The sequence below is a fragment of the Prunus mume genome, linkage group LG8 (genome assembly GCF_029339155.1).
Source record: "Prunus mume cultivar Tortuosa linkage group LG8, ASM2933915v1, whole genome shotgun sequence".
In the NCBI taxonomy this organism is placed as follows: domain Eukaryota; kingdom Viridiplantae; phylum Streptophyta; class Magnoliopsida; order Rosales; family Rosaceae; genus Prunus; species Prunus mume.
The window spans coordinates 5629640-5646186 of record NC_142705.1 but is presented as its reverse complement, the minus strand read 5'-3'; the positions used below and the strand labels follow the sequence as shown (position 1 = coordinate 5646186).

General features: G+C 34.0%; 1 protein-coding gene and 2 long non-coding RNA genes across 4 annotated transcripts; all 3 read left to right on the top strand.

The window, feature by feature from the left end:
* The first annotated feature begins 2254 nt into the window (after positions 1 to 2254).
* LOC148914579 (uncharacterized) lies at positions 2255 to 4789 on the top strand. Its single transcript, XR_016122890.1, has 5 exons — positions 2255 to 2574; positions 2799 to 2908; positions 3944 to 4022; positions 4129 to 4490; positions 4583 to 4789. It is a non-coding gene; the product is annotated as an uncharacterized LOC148914579 (long non-coding RNA).
* A 22-nt stretch (positions 4790 to 4811) lies between these two features.
* On the top strand, positions 4812 to 5643 carry LOC148914578 (uncharacterized). The gene is made up of 3 exons (XR_016122889.1): positions 4812 to 4873; positions 5007 to 5366; positions 5454 to 5643. It is a non-coding gene; the product is annotated as an uncharacterized LOC148914578 (long non-coding RNA).
* Positions 5644 to 13051: 7408 nt separating this feature from the next.
* On the top strand, positions 13052 to 15185 carry LOC148914577 (ribonuclease TUDOR 1-like). Of its 2 annotated transcripts, none has more exons than XM_089043220.1 (7): positions 13052 to 13352; positions 13734 to 13866; positions 14003 to 14074; positions 14156 to 14227; positions 14310 to 14567; positions 14650 to 14838; positions 14925 to 15185. In XM_089043220.1, exons 2-7 carry the CDS (start codon positions 13762 to 13764, stop codon positions 14943 to 14945), a joined length of 717 nt encoding a protein of 238 aa, XP_088899346.1. In that variant the 5' UTR covers positions 13052 to 13352; positions 13734 to 13761; the 3' UTR covers positions 14946 to 15185. The 2 variants fall into 2 exon arrangements, with proteins under 2 accessions (XP_088899346.1, XP_088899345.1); XM_089043219.1 differs by having other exon boundaries at positions 13638 to 13866.
* The last annotated feature ends 1362 nt before the right edge of the window (positions 15186 to 16547 follow it).

The window sequence follows — 16547 nt, the reverse complement described above, 5'->3', positions numbered from 1 at the left end:
CCTACCCAACAGGCAGCTAGAGCTCGGAAAATAGATGAGAAAGCATACGTTGATCGCAAGATTTGGTGGCGAAATCTTCGGAACGAGCACCAAAAATATGGGTAAAACCGCCTTTTTCCATTTTCGTTGTATCGCTGCCGTCGACATCGGAGAATGGGTGGGCAGGACGGAGGAGTCGGCGGTCATTTTGGGACCGGTCCCCACCCCCAGTGGTGGCGGATGATGAACAATGCCGCCAAAGCGTGGCGGCTGCGGTGGCGATTGAGAACCCGAGAGAGAGAGAGAGAGGGACGCTGGGAGAGAGAGAGAGAGAGAGAGAGAGAGAGAGAGAGAGAGAGAGAGCTGAAGGCTTTTCTGCTTTTAACCAAAAACTCATTTCAAAATATTTACGATTTTGCCACTAGTGATGTTTTGCTCAGAACTTCTTAATTACAGCTCCGATTCGAGCCCTCGCGTCTACGGACTCATCTCGCCGCGCTCTACGCAATGGCATAGCTGGAATTCCCAAATTCCTCCTGAATAAGAAAATGACTAAAATACCCCTATCCCACAGGTAAATTCATAATTTCACTCAAATTAATTAAAACATGGAATAAATTTGGAGTCGGGGTGTTACAAGCGGATCCGGATCCTCTGCTCTGATTTTTTCTGCCATGATCTGCTTTACTTTTGTTCTCCATACGCCACCTCATTAAAATTTAATCTAACGGATTTAAAAGTTGACACATCATCCTAAAACAAAAACTCAATTTACTCCTAATTAAAAAAGAAAACAAAAACCCTAACACCCAACTAACGGGATATTTAACGTCCAAAGCTCTTTTTTCCTTCTTCTTCTTCGTGTTCTGTCGTCCTCTCTCTTTTTCTCCTTCTTGCTTCAGGTTTTGTCCTCTTCTCCTTCTTGCTTGAGTTCTGTCCTTTTTCTTGGATAGTGCAAAAGTTATCCAAGCAAATTGATTAAAGAAGAGGGAAGCCTCCCGTGGAAGAAAAAGAATAAAAAGTTGTTTGGAGAAAAATATAGCTAAGAATAAAAAATCATCTAGTTCTCGTTCGTCATAGGTATTTTCTTATTTTACATTCAAAGTTCAATTCCAATATAATAATATTTTTTATTAATTTAGTTTCTAATTTGTATATTATGAACAGGTGCATCTCCAAATGCAACACTTAAGAGATAATAACATATGTCATTCAGCTACACATCTTGTAAGTATCATTTATTTAATTTTTGTTTTCATATCATGTTTCTAGTTTAAAATGTTACTGTAATACTGCATAGGCACAAGATCATGGGGCACCTAATACAATATCATGGATGCCTTACCGAGAACCTCAAAATAGTTTCCAACCATTACTTAACCCTGCAAGTTTCCCTTTACAATTTCAAGACTTGCAAGTTTCAAATAACATTCTGCGGAGTCAGGTATATTAAGATTTATAATATCCTTTTTATAAATGGTAAGTTTTTTTATTTATTATAATCAATTTTCACAACTACCTTATACAGGCTATGAACTTGATGATCGATAAGCCACATACAGCTTCAAATGTTGATCAAACTGGAGATGGCATCTGGAATCATGGGTATATTATGCATTCAGTAATACCTTTATTATGAAATTTTATTTGTATAATACTAACTAGTTTTTTCTTTGTTTTTTTATACAGGTCAATATATCAATAGGAATGCTTGCCAAAGATACACAACTGTTCTTTCTTTTATTATTGATGTGTAAATTTACGTTTATCATTTATTTTATGGGAAGATTATAAACCTTTTGTCTTTTTAATGGAGATTATAAATATTTCTTCGATTCTATTTCCTACATCCATTCTTTTGTTTTCTCTTTAGCACTCCAGTTAGCTAGATGATGGCATGATGGTTTATGCAAGGAGAGAAAAATAGGAGAAAATGACAGTTAAAAAAAAAGAAAAAACGAACAGTAGTGAATAAGGAGATGAAAAAAAACAGAACGTGAATAAGGAGAACAGAAAAGAAATAAGAGCTGGACGTTAACTTTCTTTTTTAATTAGGAGTAAATTGAGTTTTTGTTTTAGGATGATGTGTCAACTTTTAAATCCGTTAGATTAAATTTTAATGAGGTGGCATATGGAGAACAAAAGTAAAGCAGATCATGACAGAGAAAATCAGAGTAGAGGGCATAGTAACCACATAGGGTCAATCCAGTTACAACATAACTTATATAATTTTGGGATTTTCATGTTGTTTGAGCTAATTTGAAGAAAAGTTTCTTTTTGGCTAGATTTGGATTTAATTTCTTATTTTATCTTTAAGTAGGACACAAATATATTTTCCTGATATTCGATTAGGAAACTTTGTTTCCAGTTTTCGAAATTTTTTTTTCCCGTCAATTAGAATTAGGGTTCTTGAAAAATTGAAGTCTAGGAGATCCCCTATAAATAAAGGACAGAACCCATGGCACTGCAGAGCCATTACGAAGATCAAACCAAGAGAGAGTTTAGAGAGAAGAGCAAAGAGAGAGTGTGCTTTCATATTGGAGGAGTATCGGGTACAGATCCATCGTGCTACTGCAATCTTTTTGGACGGCTACAGTAAGTGTGTCCCTATGTATATTACTGCGATTGAAGTCCCATCCAATGTTCTCAAGTCCATTTGATTTATTTGGGTCAAGTTGGTGTATCACATGTTTTATTATGAACAACATGGATTACATAGATCCATGACAAAAACTGCTTAGAATTCTATTAAAATTTTGCAATTTATCTTTGTGGAGCCTATAGAAACAACTCACATCTATTAATTTTGTGGAACATAGCTGAAGACTAAAAGGAAAGTCAGAGCAAAGAAACGAAGCTGAAGCAGAAGACGAAGACGACCTACACCATCGCAAGCTGAAGAGGAAGACCCACCATCTATGCGAAAGAGGTATGCTATCATTGGTTATGATTGTTTCAATATATGGGCCATGGTTCTTCGATTTGGGGTTCTGGAATGAGTTCTGATCTGGTTTTAATGGGTTTGAAGATCACTCCTCATGATTTTTTTAATGGTTTTTTAAAATTTTGGAATATCATGTGTGCGAAGTCTCTAGTCCTAATTGATTTGGCGAAGAAAAAAACAGAATTTGAGCCATGGTTATTCTATTTGGGGGTTCTGTGTGATGAGTTTTGATTTGGGTTCTATTGAGTAATTTTTAATATGGATTCTAATGGGTAACTCATAAGACAGAATTTTGGAATATCACGTGTGCGAAGTCTCTGCTCCTAATTGATTTGAAGAAGACAAAAAAATAAAAACAGAATTTGATTGAAAGAGTTTGATTGGTCTCTTCTCCTAAGAATATTATCATTATATGAATATATCCTTTGTTTCTATTGATTACATGGGCGTATAGTAGCTCTATATGTACAGCTTGGTAGAGAATTCTACAATAAAACTTGTTACAAACTTTGTGGAGCTGCAGAAAAGTGTAGCAAGGCTGTGAAGTCAGCCGGAGCCTTTTTGGACGGCTCCGGTAAGTGTGTCCTATGTATATTAGGGCGATTGAAGTCCCATCCAATGTTCTCAAGTCCATTAATTTGATTTATTTGGGTCAAGTTGGTGTATCACATGTTTTATTATGAACAATATGGATTACATAGATCCATGACAAAAACTGCTTAGAATTCTATTAAAATTTTGCAATTTATCTTTGTGGAGCCTATAGAAACAACTCACATCTATTAATTTTGTGGAATTCTAATACTTTAGCAATAGTCGTGTGTCCATATATTTCTGCCAGTTTTTGATTGGAGATTAGCATGGTAGGTGGCTTTGTAGGTATATATATGTAGGGGATTGGCATCAGAGTTGGAAATCTCGGATTGGCATATTGTATAATATGAATGCTTAAATTTTCCGATTGTTTAGTTCGAATAATTATAGCAACTAATTAAGTTATATTTTGTGATGGGGAAAAAGTTTATTTGGAATGGGAAAGCAACAAGCTTCAATTGATGGAGTACAAAAGGGACATCAACTCAACCCCGACAAGGATGTGGTATGTTTTGACTACTTTTTCATTTTTATTTTATTTGCATCGATTATGCTTCACGTGATGCTTGTATAACAGTAAAAATATGATGTTGTGGTTATTTTTTATGCAGAGAATAGGAGGTGAAAGTATGAATATCATTGGATATGAGTTAAATTATGACCCATCTCAAATTTACTTTGCTGGAAAAATATACTTTAAAGATGGCAAAGAAAGGGAGGCTCGATTTTTTAAGTTCGAAAAATCGCAGGAAGAGTTAGCTAAGCAGATATTTAATCAAACTTCCAATTTAACTTATCATGCGGGTTTCTTGAAACCTTACTTTGTGAGTTATTATGAACCACAAGATATTTGGATTTTGTGCTACCCTCAATTCGATCAACTTCTGTGCGAAATGATGGATGACGATTTTGTAATGCCAATGAGAACTGAGATTTCTCATATTCTATCTCCTTGGTGGTGCGATGCAATTCGGTATAATATATTCATATCTTTTTTCTTTTTGCCTCAAATATGTATTGTATAATAATTAGTGCTGATAATGTTTTTTTTAATCCATTGTGCAGGAACCTTTTACGAACAATAAAACATATACATTTTTATGATTTTTTTCATATGGGTTTGAACAAAACATGCAATTATGTTGTTGTTTCCAATCGAATCAAGATTATTAACGTGGAATGCAGTTTTGAAGACCTCGGAGATACCATACATCCTATAAATGTAAGGATGTTGAGAATCAACGACTTAAAAGCACTGAGGAAAATGCTAAAGGAAAGAATACTGTTACCTAGAGGTCCTTGGCTTGAGCGTGATTATTTCTTTGATTTCTTTGACAATGACAATGAAAATTGTGGGTAAGTTTAGTAGTGCTACAACCTTTTTTTTTTTCTTTCCCTTATTGTTCCTAAATGAACTGAATGAAAAAAAAGTATAACCTGTTATCTGGCTTACAAACATTAGTTTTTATTTTTTATTTTTTATTTTCAGGTATTCTACGTTCATCGAGAAACTAGAAAATCATCCCTTTTTAATGACTTCGAAGGAAAGAATGCAGTCCTTTTTTGAAATAAGGATCTCTCAAAATAAAAGTAAGTTGAAGAGAATATTAGATGGTAGGGCATTCCATGAGTATAGAAAGTGGAATAATAAAATTGAAGATATGGCTCCCTTCATAAAAATCTATGAAGATCCGAAGAATAAATATGATGGTGATTGTGTATGGGATCTTCTAGAATTTTTGAAAGATGTATATCTCGATTGTCGTGAGCAAACCTTTGAAGCTGTGGACGCTGAGGTCGAAAGATTGTATCCCAGGTTCTTGAATCAGATTCATACCATCTTCTGAAGGTAAATGTAAGCTAATTGAATAGAATACTCTTCTCTTTGCGCTTTCATCCTTCTATTTACTTAGTTTAATTCTTTTGTTTTGTGCAGATCATGAAGGTAGCACCTTCCTTCTACTGAACTTGAAGATATGCATTTTCTTGTTGTGGATCGGGGCACAATTTGTACTTTTTTGTTTTCATGAGTTGGGAGATAACTGTTTTTACTTCTAAATAATATTGGAAGACATCATTATTTTCCTGAATGACAGAAAGGGCGCCAAGTTTTGTATGTTTCTGACGCCTTTGATAACTTACTTTCAGACCACGTTTCTCAATCATGGAATATGTTCGTAAAACATATATTAGTAATGCAAGCTCTCCTCAAGAGTGAAGGTAGCTTTGTAGTGTTAGTTGTTGAAGCCAAATTGCCAACAAATTGGGGAAATATGTCTCCAAAATACTTGGAAGCCTTCACACATTTAAATGGCATGTTTTATTAAATTAATCATGATAAGAACGGTTTTAAATAACTTCTTTGGGTTTAAAGAAAAAGCCTGGATGAAAGTGGTGCACCTGAAGAAAGGTGCAAATTCTGTTGGAAGGTTGTCAACAACTTGGCATATTTCGCCCTCACCTTCCATGTCATGATGGTATGAATCATGTGAGGGATCATATCTGAAAAACCATGGTTGAACATATCCTGTTTCTGGTCATAAGTATTGTAACAACAGAAAACTGTGTTTTTTATTGTACCTGAAGAAAGGTGAGTCAATTGAGATGGTCGGTTTACAATTTTCTATTGATCACCCAGTGTCAATGTCACAAGTTAAATCAGAGATTCCAACAAGGTGTCTTTCCTTGTTAAATCTTTAAGCTGCTTGGTACTCAATAATCTAGTAAATTGTTTCTCCCAGTAAGTACATGCAATTCACTGCCAAAGGGGGAAAAACAGAAGCTTAAATAGGGTTCTAGTTTTCATGGAAAAAAATCTAAATAGGTTTGATAGCAAAGTGTAAAACATACCAATTACAGATGCATAAGGGCGCAATTTTTTCGTGGAAAACGGGATTGTAGTTTTCTGGATGTGCACAATAGTCAGCCTGATATCAATACAGATGTTTTTGAGTAAAATGTAACAAACATGCAGAAAAAGAGCTGTGAGGGAACTCACTTTGTCAAACAGCCATATATTTACCAGTCAAAACACATCCATATACTTGGACTACCCTTTTTGATGTGAGTGTAGGTTGAGCAACGTCCTTGGCGTAATCAGATTGAAGAATGATGAAACTGCCACCAAGAAGGCATATCATATTTCTTCAGGTCAGTGGAAGAAGGCGATTAGGAACTTGAAATGCCGGGTACATTCAGGTTATGAAAATCAAACACGAGATTATATATGCAATACTACCATAGGCACCGTTGTTACATGAAACATTTGTGCAGGAGTTAAATACTTACAGTCCCTAATAGCTCCGAAAGCTACAGGAAAGAAAGTTATATTATATCAAATAGTCTTGAAACTTCATACTAGAAGTTATAGAAATTTATGGTAAAAAATCACTTCAAAAGAGAGTAATACTAAAAATTGTGATCTGCGAAGGGACTTGAAAAACATTTTCAAATTAAATATGTAATCACTCGGAATTTAGCTAAAAGTCTGGAATTTAAGAGGAGAAATTGACAATTCCCTTGTTTGGCAACTTAAGAGTGGAAGTCGCGCGAAAAAAATCGTGGAAATTGGGGCATCAAATTCCCGAGTTTAATTTTCACCAAAATAGGTTTCATTTCATAATTTCCATAGTCTCATTTACAAAATTCCGTCATTTACAAAATTCGACATATATAAATCCAAATACTGAAATCTTCAATTGCTAGAAATTGAAATAATGGAAATCTAAATTCCGTCATTTTAGAATATAATGTAATTAATTTTCAATTGCATCATCCAAACAAAGGGTAAATGAAAAATAGGCACATAATAATTTTGAATTTAAAACCACAAGTACAAGATATGATGATAATGAGAATCAATAAAAATGATGGAATGAATATTGACAACAAAAACCATTAATTTTCATCAGTTTGGCAAGGAAGAAACAAATCTGAAACAATCAACACAAAGAAAAATATTAAATTTCACCAAATCAGTTGGAAAATAAATCAAAATATAACCTTCCTTCTACTGAACTTGAAGATATGCATTTTCTTGTTGTGGATCGGGGCACAATTTGTACTTTATGTTTTCATGAGTTGGGAGATAACTGTTTTTACTGGGAAGGTTCTTAGTTTCTAAAGAATATTGGAAGACATCATTATTTTCTTGAATGACAGTGCACCAAATTTTCAAGCTCGAATGCTGTCTGCCCTTTATAAACTGCCAAATTTTCTCTTGTAGAAGCCAAATTACCAACAAATGGGCTCAAACGGGCTGGGCTGGGCTTTAGACACCCATATCCTGCCTTAGCCCACTAAATGATGGGCCGGCGTGCCCCCATCGGCATGTGAGTCCGTGGGCCAAATGATGATCTCTAATTAAATTTGGCCAAATCAGTAGAAAAATAAAGTTCAAAGTATAATTTTTTTAAAAAAAAAAACTTAACATCTCTGAATATATATATATATATATATATATTTAACTAACAACACTCACCTTAATCCTTCAAAATTTATCATAAAAAATAAACGATTCAAAATCAAGAAAATGGGGACTAAAGATGGAAAATCATGCTAAAAAGAAGGAATACGTGTATATTTTTGGGATTTTCATGTTGCTTGAGCTACTTTAAGGTGAGTGTTGCATGGCGTTTGATTGTTTAATTTTTAAAATTTAAAATTTTACTTTTAAAATTAAGGACTAATACTATTTTACCCCATCAAGGGTTAGGTGTCATATCGAAATGGGCCTTCAAATTTCAATTTCATCAATTTGATACCCAACATTTTTTAAATTGACCAAATTACACCCTTCATCAACTTCATCCGATTCTTTCATCAATTGCTATTTGTGATTCTGTATATGCAATACGTCATTTCCCTTCTTCTCTACATAAACATGGATGAGAAGGTGTTGAGAGCACATGGATGAGAAGGTGTTGAAAAGAAGAAATAAAAATATTATAACCCAGAGGAGCAGCTGTGATATTGCCAGGGATGAAAGCACAAGGAAGAGAAGGTGTTGTAGTGGAAGAAAGAAACAGAGGTTAGTAGATTGGAGGTGTAAACACGGGATTGAAAAGCTCTTATAGAAATAGAAGTTCTCAATGATGTTTTAAATCAACAGCGTACAAGGAATCTAATGGTTACAAATAGAAGTCCGCATCCACTCCACACACTTGCACTTCGCAATAGAGAAAGTCCCCTCAATAGGGTACCTAAACCTTGATGGAATAAAACTAAAATTAAAATAGTTATCAAATGGGCTTAAGAAGTTTCTTCGTTTTGTTTACTTGCGAACTTCAGCATCTTCTGACATATGTTTGGATATGTTAAACAGGTAATGATTTCTGCATTCTGCAAGAAAGGACGGAAATAAGTGAAGCATATTTTTGGTTATTACAGTTGTGTTTCTAGTTTGATTTACACTCTCATATCCAATGGGTCACATGTTAAAATCAGAGATCCCAACAAGCCCACACATCCTTTACTTGTAAAATCCATAAGCTGCTTGGTACACAATAATCTAGGAAATTGCTACTCCCATCTCAATACATGCAAATAATATTTTATTATTATTATTATTTTTTTTTTTACAAAGATCCAAATTTCCATTTAAGAGTTGGATTTAATCCTCACATTTTGTGTTGTTGATTCAAGTGCTCTGACTTTAATGCCACATATTTTACTTTATTTTGATTTCAAAATTCCTTAAAAAAAATTAAATTCAAAAGAGTTAACCATAGTTAGGATTAAATAATATTTTAGAAATAAGGGTGGGTGGAAAGATAGGATTGTATTTTTTAAAATTTACATGGTGGGTGGAGAAATAGGACAAGTGGGGTGGAAATAGCAGCACTTTTTATGAAATTGTTATCTTATACTCATGTATATAAATTTTTTTTTTTTAAATTCTTATTAGAAAGTAGGAGTGTGATTAGTAATTTCGTTTCTAGTTTCCCCTTTTTTTTTTTTCCACAAGTGCATTCTTCTCTTTTCTTTTATTTATTTTTTATTTTTGCGTGCACTGCAAGCCTTCTACTATTGCAGGATTAGGAAACTTTGTTTCCAGTTTCCCAATTTTTTTTTCCAGTGTTCCTAATGTAAAGTCTAGGGTGACCTCTATAAGAAGACCGAACCCTTGGCACAGCACAACCATAGTAAGAGAGTGTGTGTTTTCACATTGGAGTATATTACTGCAATTTTTTGGACGACTGGTAAGTGTGTCTCTGTGTATATTACTGCTATTGAAGTCCCATCCAATGTTTATAGAGTTTTACCTCAATTCGATTTGAGTTACTTGGGTCAAGTTGGTTTATCACATGTTTTATTTGTATACGTTTTGATGTTGTGTGGGTTATGTCCTCCTTTGAACTCACTGTGGGTTTTGTATTTCGGGCTAACTATGTTTAAACCTTGTTTGGTTATAATTGTAGACACTAACTTATATTTTGTGTTGAAGCTGAATTGAAATGGCAAGCCAGCAACCTTCACCGAATGGAATCGAAAGCAGATATAAACTCAACCCCAACCCGGATGAAGTATGCTTTGCCTAGTTCCCATTTTACTCTGTTTTCTTTATATACATCTTTTTGCATATGTAACATATAGTGTGTGTGTGTGTGTGTGTGAGTAGAAGTATAATGGGGCATTTGTTTTGCAGATAATAGACGAAAACATTACTGAATATGTGTTAAACTACCATACATCTCATGTCTACTTTACCGGAAAAATCTACTTTAAAAATGGTAAAGAAAAGGATGTCCGATTTTTAAAGGAATTGGAAGAAGACTCAGCCAAGAACCTGTTTTCCCATACTTCCAAGATAGATCATGTGGGAGTCTTGAAACCTTACTTTGTGACTTATTATGAACCACAAAAATTCTGGATTTTGTGTTATGATTGGTTCGATCAGCTTCTAGACGAATTGCTGATGGATGAGGAGGATATTGTAAGATCGATGATAAATGTCCATGTGGATGCATTTTCTTGGTGGTGCGATCAGATTCGGTATAATATATTCATGTCTTTTCACCCCCTCCCTTTTTTTTTTCTAGATTATGTATAACCAACATATTGTTTTGTAATCTGTTGTGTAGGTATCTTTTACAAACGCTAAAGGATATACATGCTCATAAGTTTTTTCACAAGGGTTTGGATAGCACGTGCAATTATGTTGTTGTTTCCCAGAAAATCAAGATCATTAACGTTCAAAGCAGTTTTGAAGACCTCCAAGTTCCTGTAAATCATGAAGAAGTAAGAATGTTGAGAATCAAGGATTTAAAAGCATTCAGGGACATGTTAAAGGATAATATATTAATGCCAAAGGCTTCTTGGGGTGATCGTGATTCTTTCTGTGATTTCTTTGACTATGACAAATATGAGTAAGATGGGTTTTTGTTGTTGTTGTTGTTGTTGTTGTCGTCGTCATAATGAATAAGGAAGTTTAGTTGACCTCGTATATATTATTTTTTTTCTGTCAGAAAATATATTATTTTATTTGACTCACACATTCTTATTTTCAATTGTTTTAAGGTACCCTAGATTTGTCGAGAAACTAACAAAACACCCATTTTTGTTGAAACCTGCTGAAAGAATGAGGTGTTTTTTTGACATATGGTTCTACCTGGAACACAGTGATATGCGCAGGAAGACATTCGTGATGATATTAAATGGTATTGAATTCCAACGGTATAAATCCTGGAATGATCTTAACCGAATGGTTCCCGCCTTCAAACAAATTTATGAGCACAAGGATGACGCATACAAGGGTGGAAGTCTATTGGACCTCCTCAGATTTTTAAGAAATATAGGTACCCACTACATGAAGTATGATATCAGCACTGAAGATGTGGACTCTGAGGTTCGAAAACTATATCCAAATTTTCTGGATAAGCTTTATACCCACCTAATCTGAAGGTAATATTATTACTGCATATATACTGTATATTTTTCCTCCGGTTGTTATCCTGCTGATTAGTCTTGTATTTGTTTTTATGTGCAGATCATTGTTAGCCTCTTGGCTCCACCGAACTGGAATAGATTTGGTTTTTCTTGGTATGGACTGGGAAACAATCTGTGTTCTTTAGGTTTTTAGGATATATGTTACTTTTATTTTGTATGAGAGGATCAATTCTTTCGTGAATTGGAGTGAGAAAGTTTTATTTTTCTAAAATAAGAGTATTGGCGTTGCATCAATATTTTCTATATGTAATTTGTATCTTCCTAAGCATATCTTGAATGAGGTCTTTATAAAAATTGATGAGTTCTGTCAATTATTTTTCTTTCTTTAGTTTGGCCTCCCTGGTTGGAAGCCATTTCTTTATTTTGCTCTTTTCCATACAAGACCAAAAGTTTTGGGTAATGTTAAACGAACCCTAAAATTAACTGGTTACACTCTACTATCAAACGATTTATTGAATTACTAATTTACCCTATTTGTATTCGACACCTACTACAAGACTTTCCAATGGCTGAGTTTAGACACAATTTCAGAGAAGCAAACATGGCAGCTTATCTGTTATCCAAAAAAGGCCATACTTATCCCAATACTTGTATATATATTGAGGGATTCTTCAAATAATTTTATTTGAGGGACACCCTTTAGGGTCCCCTACGATATATATATATATATATATATATTTTTAAACGATCCAAATTATCTATTTTTTATGTCTACGTACATTCATTGATCATCCCTGCAAAAAATTAGACAAATCGGAAACCGTTTCGACATCCAATTGTATCATACAAAATCAATGAACACGGTACTTCAAGAAAGTACTAAAAAATTTCAATAATTGAAATGAGTGGTCAAATGATATCGGATTCAAGTGATTTATTTATTATTATTATTTTTGTAGAGATGATCTTCGACTGAATATCTACAAAATAGACGGTTTGAATTAATAAGTCCCTCAAATAAACTTATTTGAGGGATCCCTCAACCGAAGCTCACTGTATATATATATATGGTTAAGTCATTTCTCAATGGACTTACTAGCTAGCTAGGATCAAGTTTGATCTATATGATTGCAAGATCATGATAGTGTTCGTTGTGATTTACTTTTAGTTTGATCTATATGGTTTTAAAATATTATAAATTTAAAAAATTTAAAAACAGAAAAGAAAAAAAATTCCCCCCCACTCAGGGCCCATTTTGATAGGGCATCTAAACCTCGATTGAGTAAAATGTCGTTAGTCCTAAAATTATATTAACTAAATTATAATCCAAGTTGGAATTAGTTAACTCAATATTTAATATTATTTATGATGTGACACGTGACATATCGTTTGGGACTCAAATTTGGTGTCTCTAGCATTATTGTTAAAATTTATATAAAATAAATAAATGAGTCAAAATCAGGAAAATTTGAACTAGCGATGAAAAATCACACTTAAAAGTCAAGCATAACGCTAAAAAGGAGGAAAACGTTTATATTTTTGGGATTTTCATGTTGCTTGAGGTATAATTTGAAGAAAAGTTTATTTTTGGCTAGATTTGGATTTAATTTCGTATTTTATCTTTAAGTAGAACACAAATATATTTTCCTGATATGGTTGGTTGTATCTTTTTAATTTGGCAAGTTTTAGGATATTCCACGCCCGCAATTCTTCTCTTTTTTGTTTGGTTGAACGTACCTTTTTCTATTGCAGGATTAGGAAACTTTGTTTCCAGTTTCCAATATATATATTTTTTTCCCGTCAATAGAATTAGGGTTCCTGATTATAAAAAGAAAAGGACAGACCCCTTGGCACTGCATATCAAACCAAGATAGAGGAGCAAAGAGAGTGTGCTTTCATATTGGAGGAGTATCGGGTACAGATCCATCAATCTTTTTGGACGACTCCGGTAAGTGTGTCCCTATGTATATTACTGCGATTGAAGTCCCATCCAATGTTTATAGGGTTTATCACATGTTTTATTATGAACTATTTGGATTGCATAGATCATTGACAAAAACTACTTAGATTTCTATAAAAAATTTGCAATTTAATTTCGTGGAGTCTATAGAACCAATTCACATCTATTAATTTTGCGGAATTCTAATACTTTATAGCAATAGTCGTGTGTCCATATATGTTTTGCCCCTATATTAGAATTAGGATTCCTAATTAATGTAGATTTAAAGTCCAGGTGGTTCCCTATAAAAACGACAGGACGATTGGCACAACACAGCCATAATTCATTCAATCAAATTAACCAAACTCAAGAGAGATTGTGTTTTCATAGTATATCGGCTATAAGATCGTGCTGCAGTATGATGACAAATTATGAGTTGGAAGGAAGATCAAGGGTTTGGAAAGATTCTGTACCCCGACCTACAGATTTAAAAAGGCTTCAAGACGAGAATTTGATACGAATGGTACGTAGTATTTAAAAAATTCATAATTATTATGAAAATTTATCACTCAATTATGCTTTCTCATTTGTACGTACCTGTTTCAATGTATATGTCAATTATTATTTGTCATGTGTAATTGAATTTCGTTTTCTTCCAGTGTGTGAAAACTGTAATTGGGGATCACATCATTCTTAATTCTGGCGTGGACGACATAGTAGACTCGTCGAAGGTGAGAAATAATAGACTTTGTCATGTGTATACATGTCCGTTATTCTTTGTCATGTGTATGCTGAATTTCGTTTTCTTCCAGGCTGTGAAAACTGTAATTCGGGATCACATCATTCTTAATTCTGGCGTGGATGACATAATAGACTTGTCAAAGGTGCAAATAATTTATAATAATTAAAATGGATGTGCTTGTATGATTTTTTCCAGTCGTTCATTCATTTATTTGTTTGTTTCAGGCAACGTGCATGGAAGCTCATAAAGCCCGTGATCATATCTTTTTATTGTCTCTTGGTAAATACAAGACAGTTCCTGCTATTGTGGAATCAGTTATCCGTACTAACAACAGGGATAAAATTATACTACGGATTCAAAAGGAGAAGACATGGAGGATTGCCTTCTCACTTTGTGGTGTCACATTGCCCAGAGATGAGGAGCCCTATGCAGATGAAGCATTTGAACTACTGAGGCAAACCATAGTTCATAAAAGGGTGGAGGTAATTATTTAGCGCTTATCTGGTAGCTTTGATTTCCCCTTGGTTTTGTTTTTGCTTCGATAAAATGGTATCTCTTGTCCAGATTTTATTGGAGACTATTGATGAAGATGGATATTTCGTGGGAAGTTTATTGGAGTCAAATACCCATGTGGCAATGCCCCTGCTTGAAGCTGGCCTTGCAAAACTACTTAAATATGGTACCCGTTTGCCCATTAATCATCTCACGAAGCTTTTTAGAGTCGAGAAGTCTGCAATAACGAAGAAACTGAAAGTATGTGATGCAACCTATATATACCTGCATTAAGACAATTGCCTTCCTTTTAACTAATTGTGTTAATGATATTCATTTTGTTGCAGATTTGGGAGAACCATATATAGCGACCAGTAACAGAAAAAAGAGTTGAAGGGCATTCACGAACTTGCAGAAGTTCCAATCCAAGAACAAGTAACAGAAGAGATTCTAGGAGTTGGAATTTTTTTTATGGAATAGTTTAGCCTTTAAGTGTGAGTTGTTTATCACATCAGTGTAGTACAAGCAACAAATACAATTTCATGTTTGGCCTTCATTGTAGAGAGACCTCTTAGTTCTTTCTTTTTTGGTCGATAAAGAGACCTCTTATTTTGTTTTTTGGGTATATTTTGTGGTAGAATTTTTCTCTTAAGACTCAAATCATGCATGACTGACCAGTACAGATTTTACTTGGAACTGCACCTAACATTAGAGGGAATGATTATTGATATTTTCGAAAAAAAATACCAAATTAATATACAAAATCAGATCAAAGCCAATATTGGTCTGCACGTTTTTCCAAATTCAAAGATAATTAATATCCAACGTTAGCACCAAAGCATTTGGTTTGCACATTTTGAATTCAAAACAAATAGCAGAATACAAATAGTGATCACAAGCAGATATTACCAAAAACAAGTTTAGCCTTCAAACTTTCCAAAAGTGCAAGGTATATATTTTGTGAAGTGACGGCACCTTAAAAATTTGCCTCCTTATAGCAAGGAGAGTAAAAGGCTGCCCTAGAATAAAAACTACAATTGTCAGCAATGTATTGGCTATCAAATAAGACAAAAAGAATTTTCTGGACAGAGGAGCAAAAGCTGGCAGAAACGGTCATCCACTGAATCGTCAAGAAATCGTTCAAGTGGATATCAAAATCTTGCTGGATATCAAAATGGGGTCAATCTTGATTCTTGAATATCAAGAACTAGCAGACTTCGGAGGCATAATTAGTGACTAATTTGGAATCTCCTACTTAGTTTTTATGATTTTCTCGTAGCTATTATTCACTCACAATCTGGATTTTCCAAAGCATTCCCAACTGTTGCTACTTGGGCCTTGATTAATCCTCCAAAGGTTTATTTTGAAAATCATTTCGTTCTTTAATCCAGTGAATCAGATGGTTTTCATGAGTTAAATATTGTTATTCATTTGTTGCCATCATTAAAAAGATTGTTTGAGTAAAAGAAGGAGCATGAGTTAGGGTTACAATTATTAACTATATGTGCCCTTGGATTAATCTAAGGATCATTATTAAAGAGGTCCTCACGTTTCCTCATTTTTAAGTCATGTATTTTCCTGATATGGTTGTATCTTTGTAATTAGTCAAGTTTTAGTATTAGGGACACTCTTTCGGATTTAATTGATTTTTTGCAGAGATGATCTTTGAGGGAATATCTAAAAACTAGACGATTCAGATGATTGAAATACAATGCATTTGCATGTTATTATCGTGTTGATGCCATTGTAAACATGCAGAAAAATAGGGAGGTGTTGTACAAAATACATGTGTCCGCCCGATAATAACGTCCCGATGTTCCACCGTTTATATGAAGAAATTGAAAATTACATAGAATTTTAAAATGACGGAATTTTGTAAATAGCACTATGAAAATTGTGAAATGACGCCAATTTTGGAAATTAAACTCGGGAATTTGATGCTTCAATTTCTACGATTTTTTCCGCGCGTC

Excerpts from the sequence above, each read along its gene's own strand:
- LOC148914577 (XM_089043220.1), top strand. The coding sequence starts at position 13,762 with ATGATGACAAATTATGAGTTGGAAGGAAGATCAAGGGTTTGGAAAGAT. Across the intron at positions 14,228-14,309 it reads ACATAATAGACTTGTCAAAG|GCAACGTGCATGGAAGCTCA; the intron begins GTGCAAATAATT and ends TGTTTGTTTCAG. Across the intron at positions 14,568-14,649 it reads TAGTTCATAAAAGGGTGGAG|ATTTTATTGGAGACTATTGA; the intron begins GTAATTATTTAG and ends TCTCTTGTCCAG.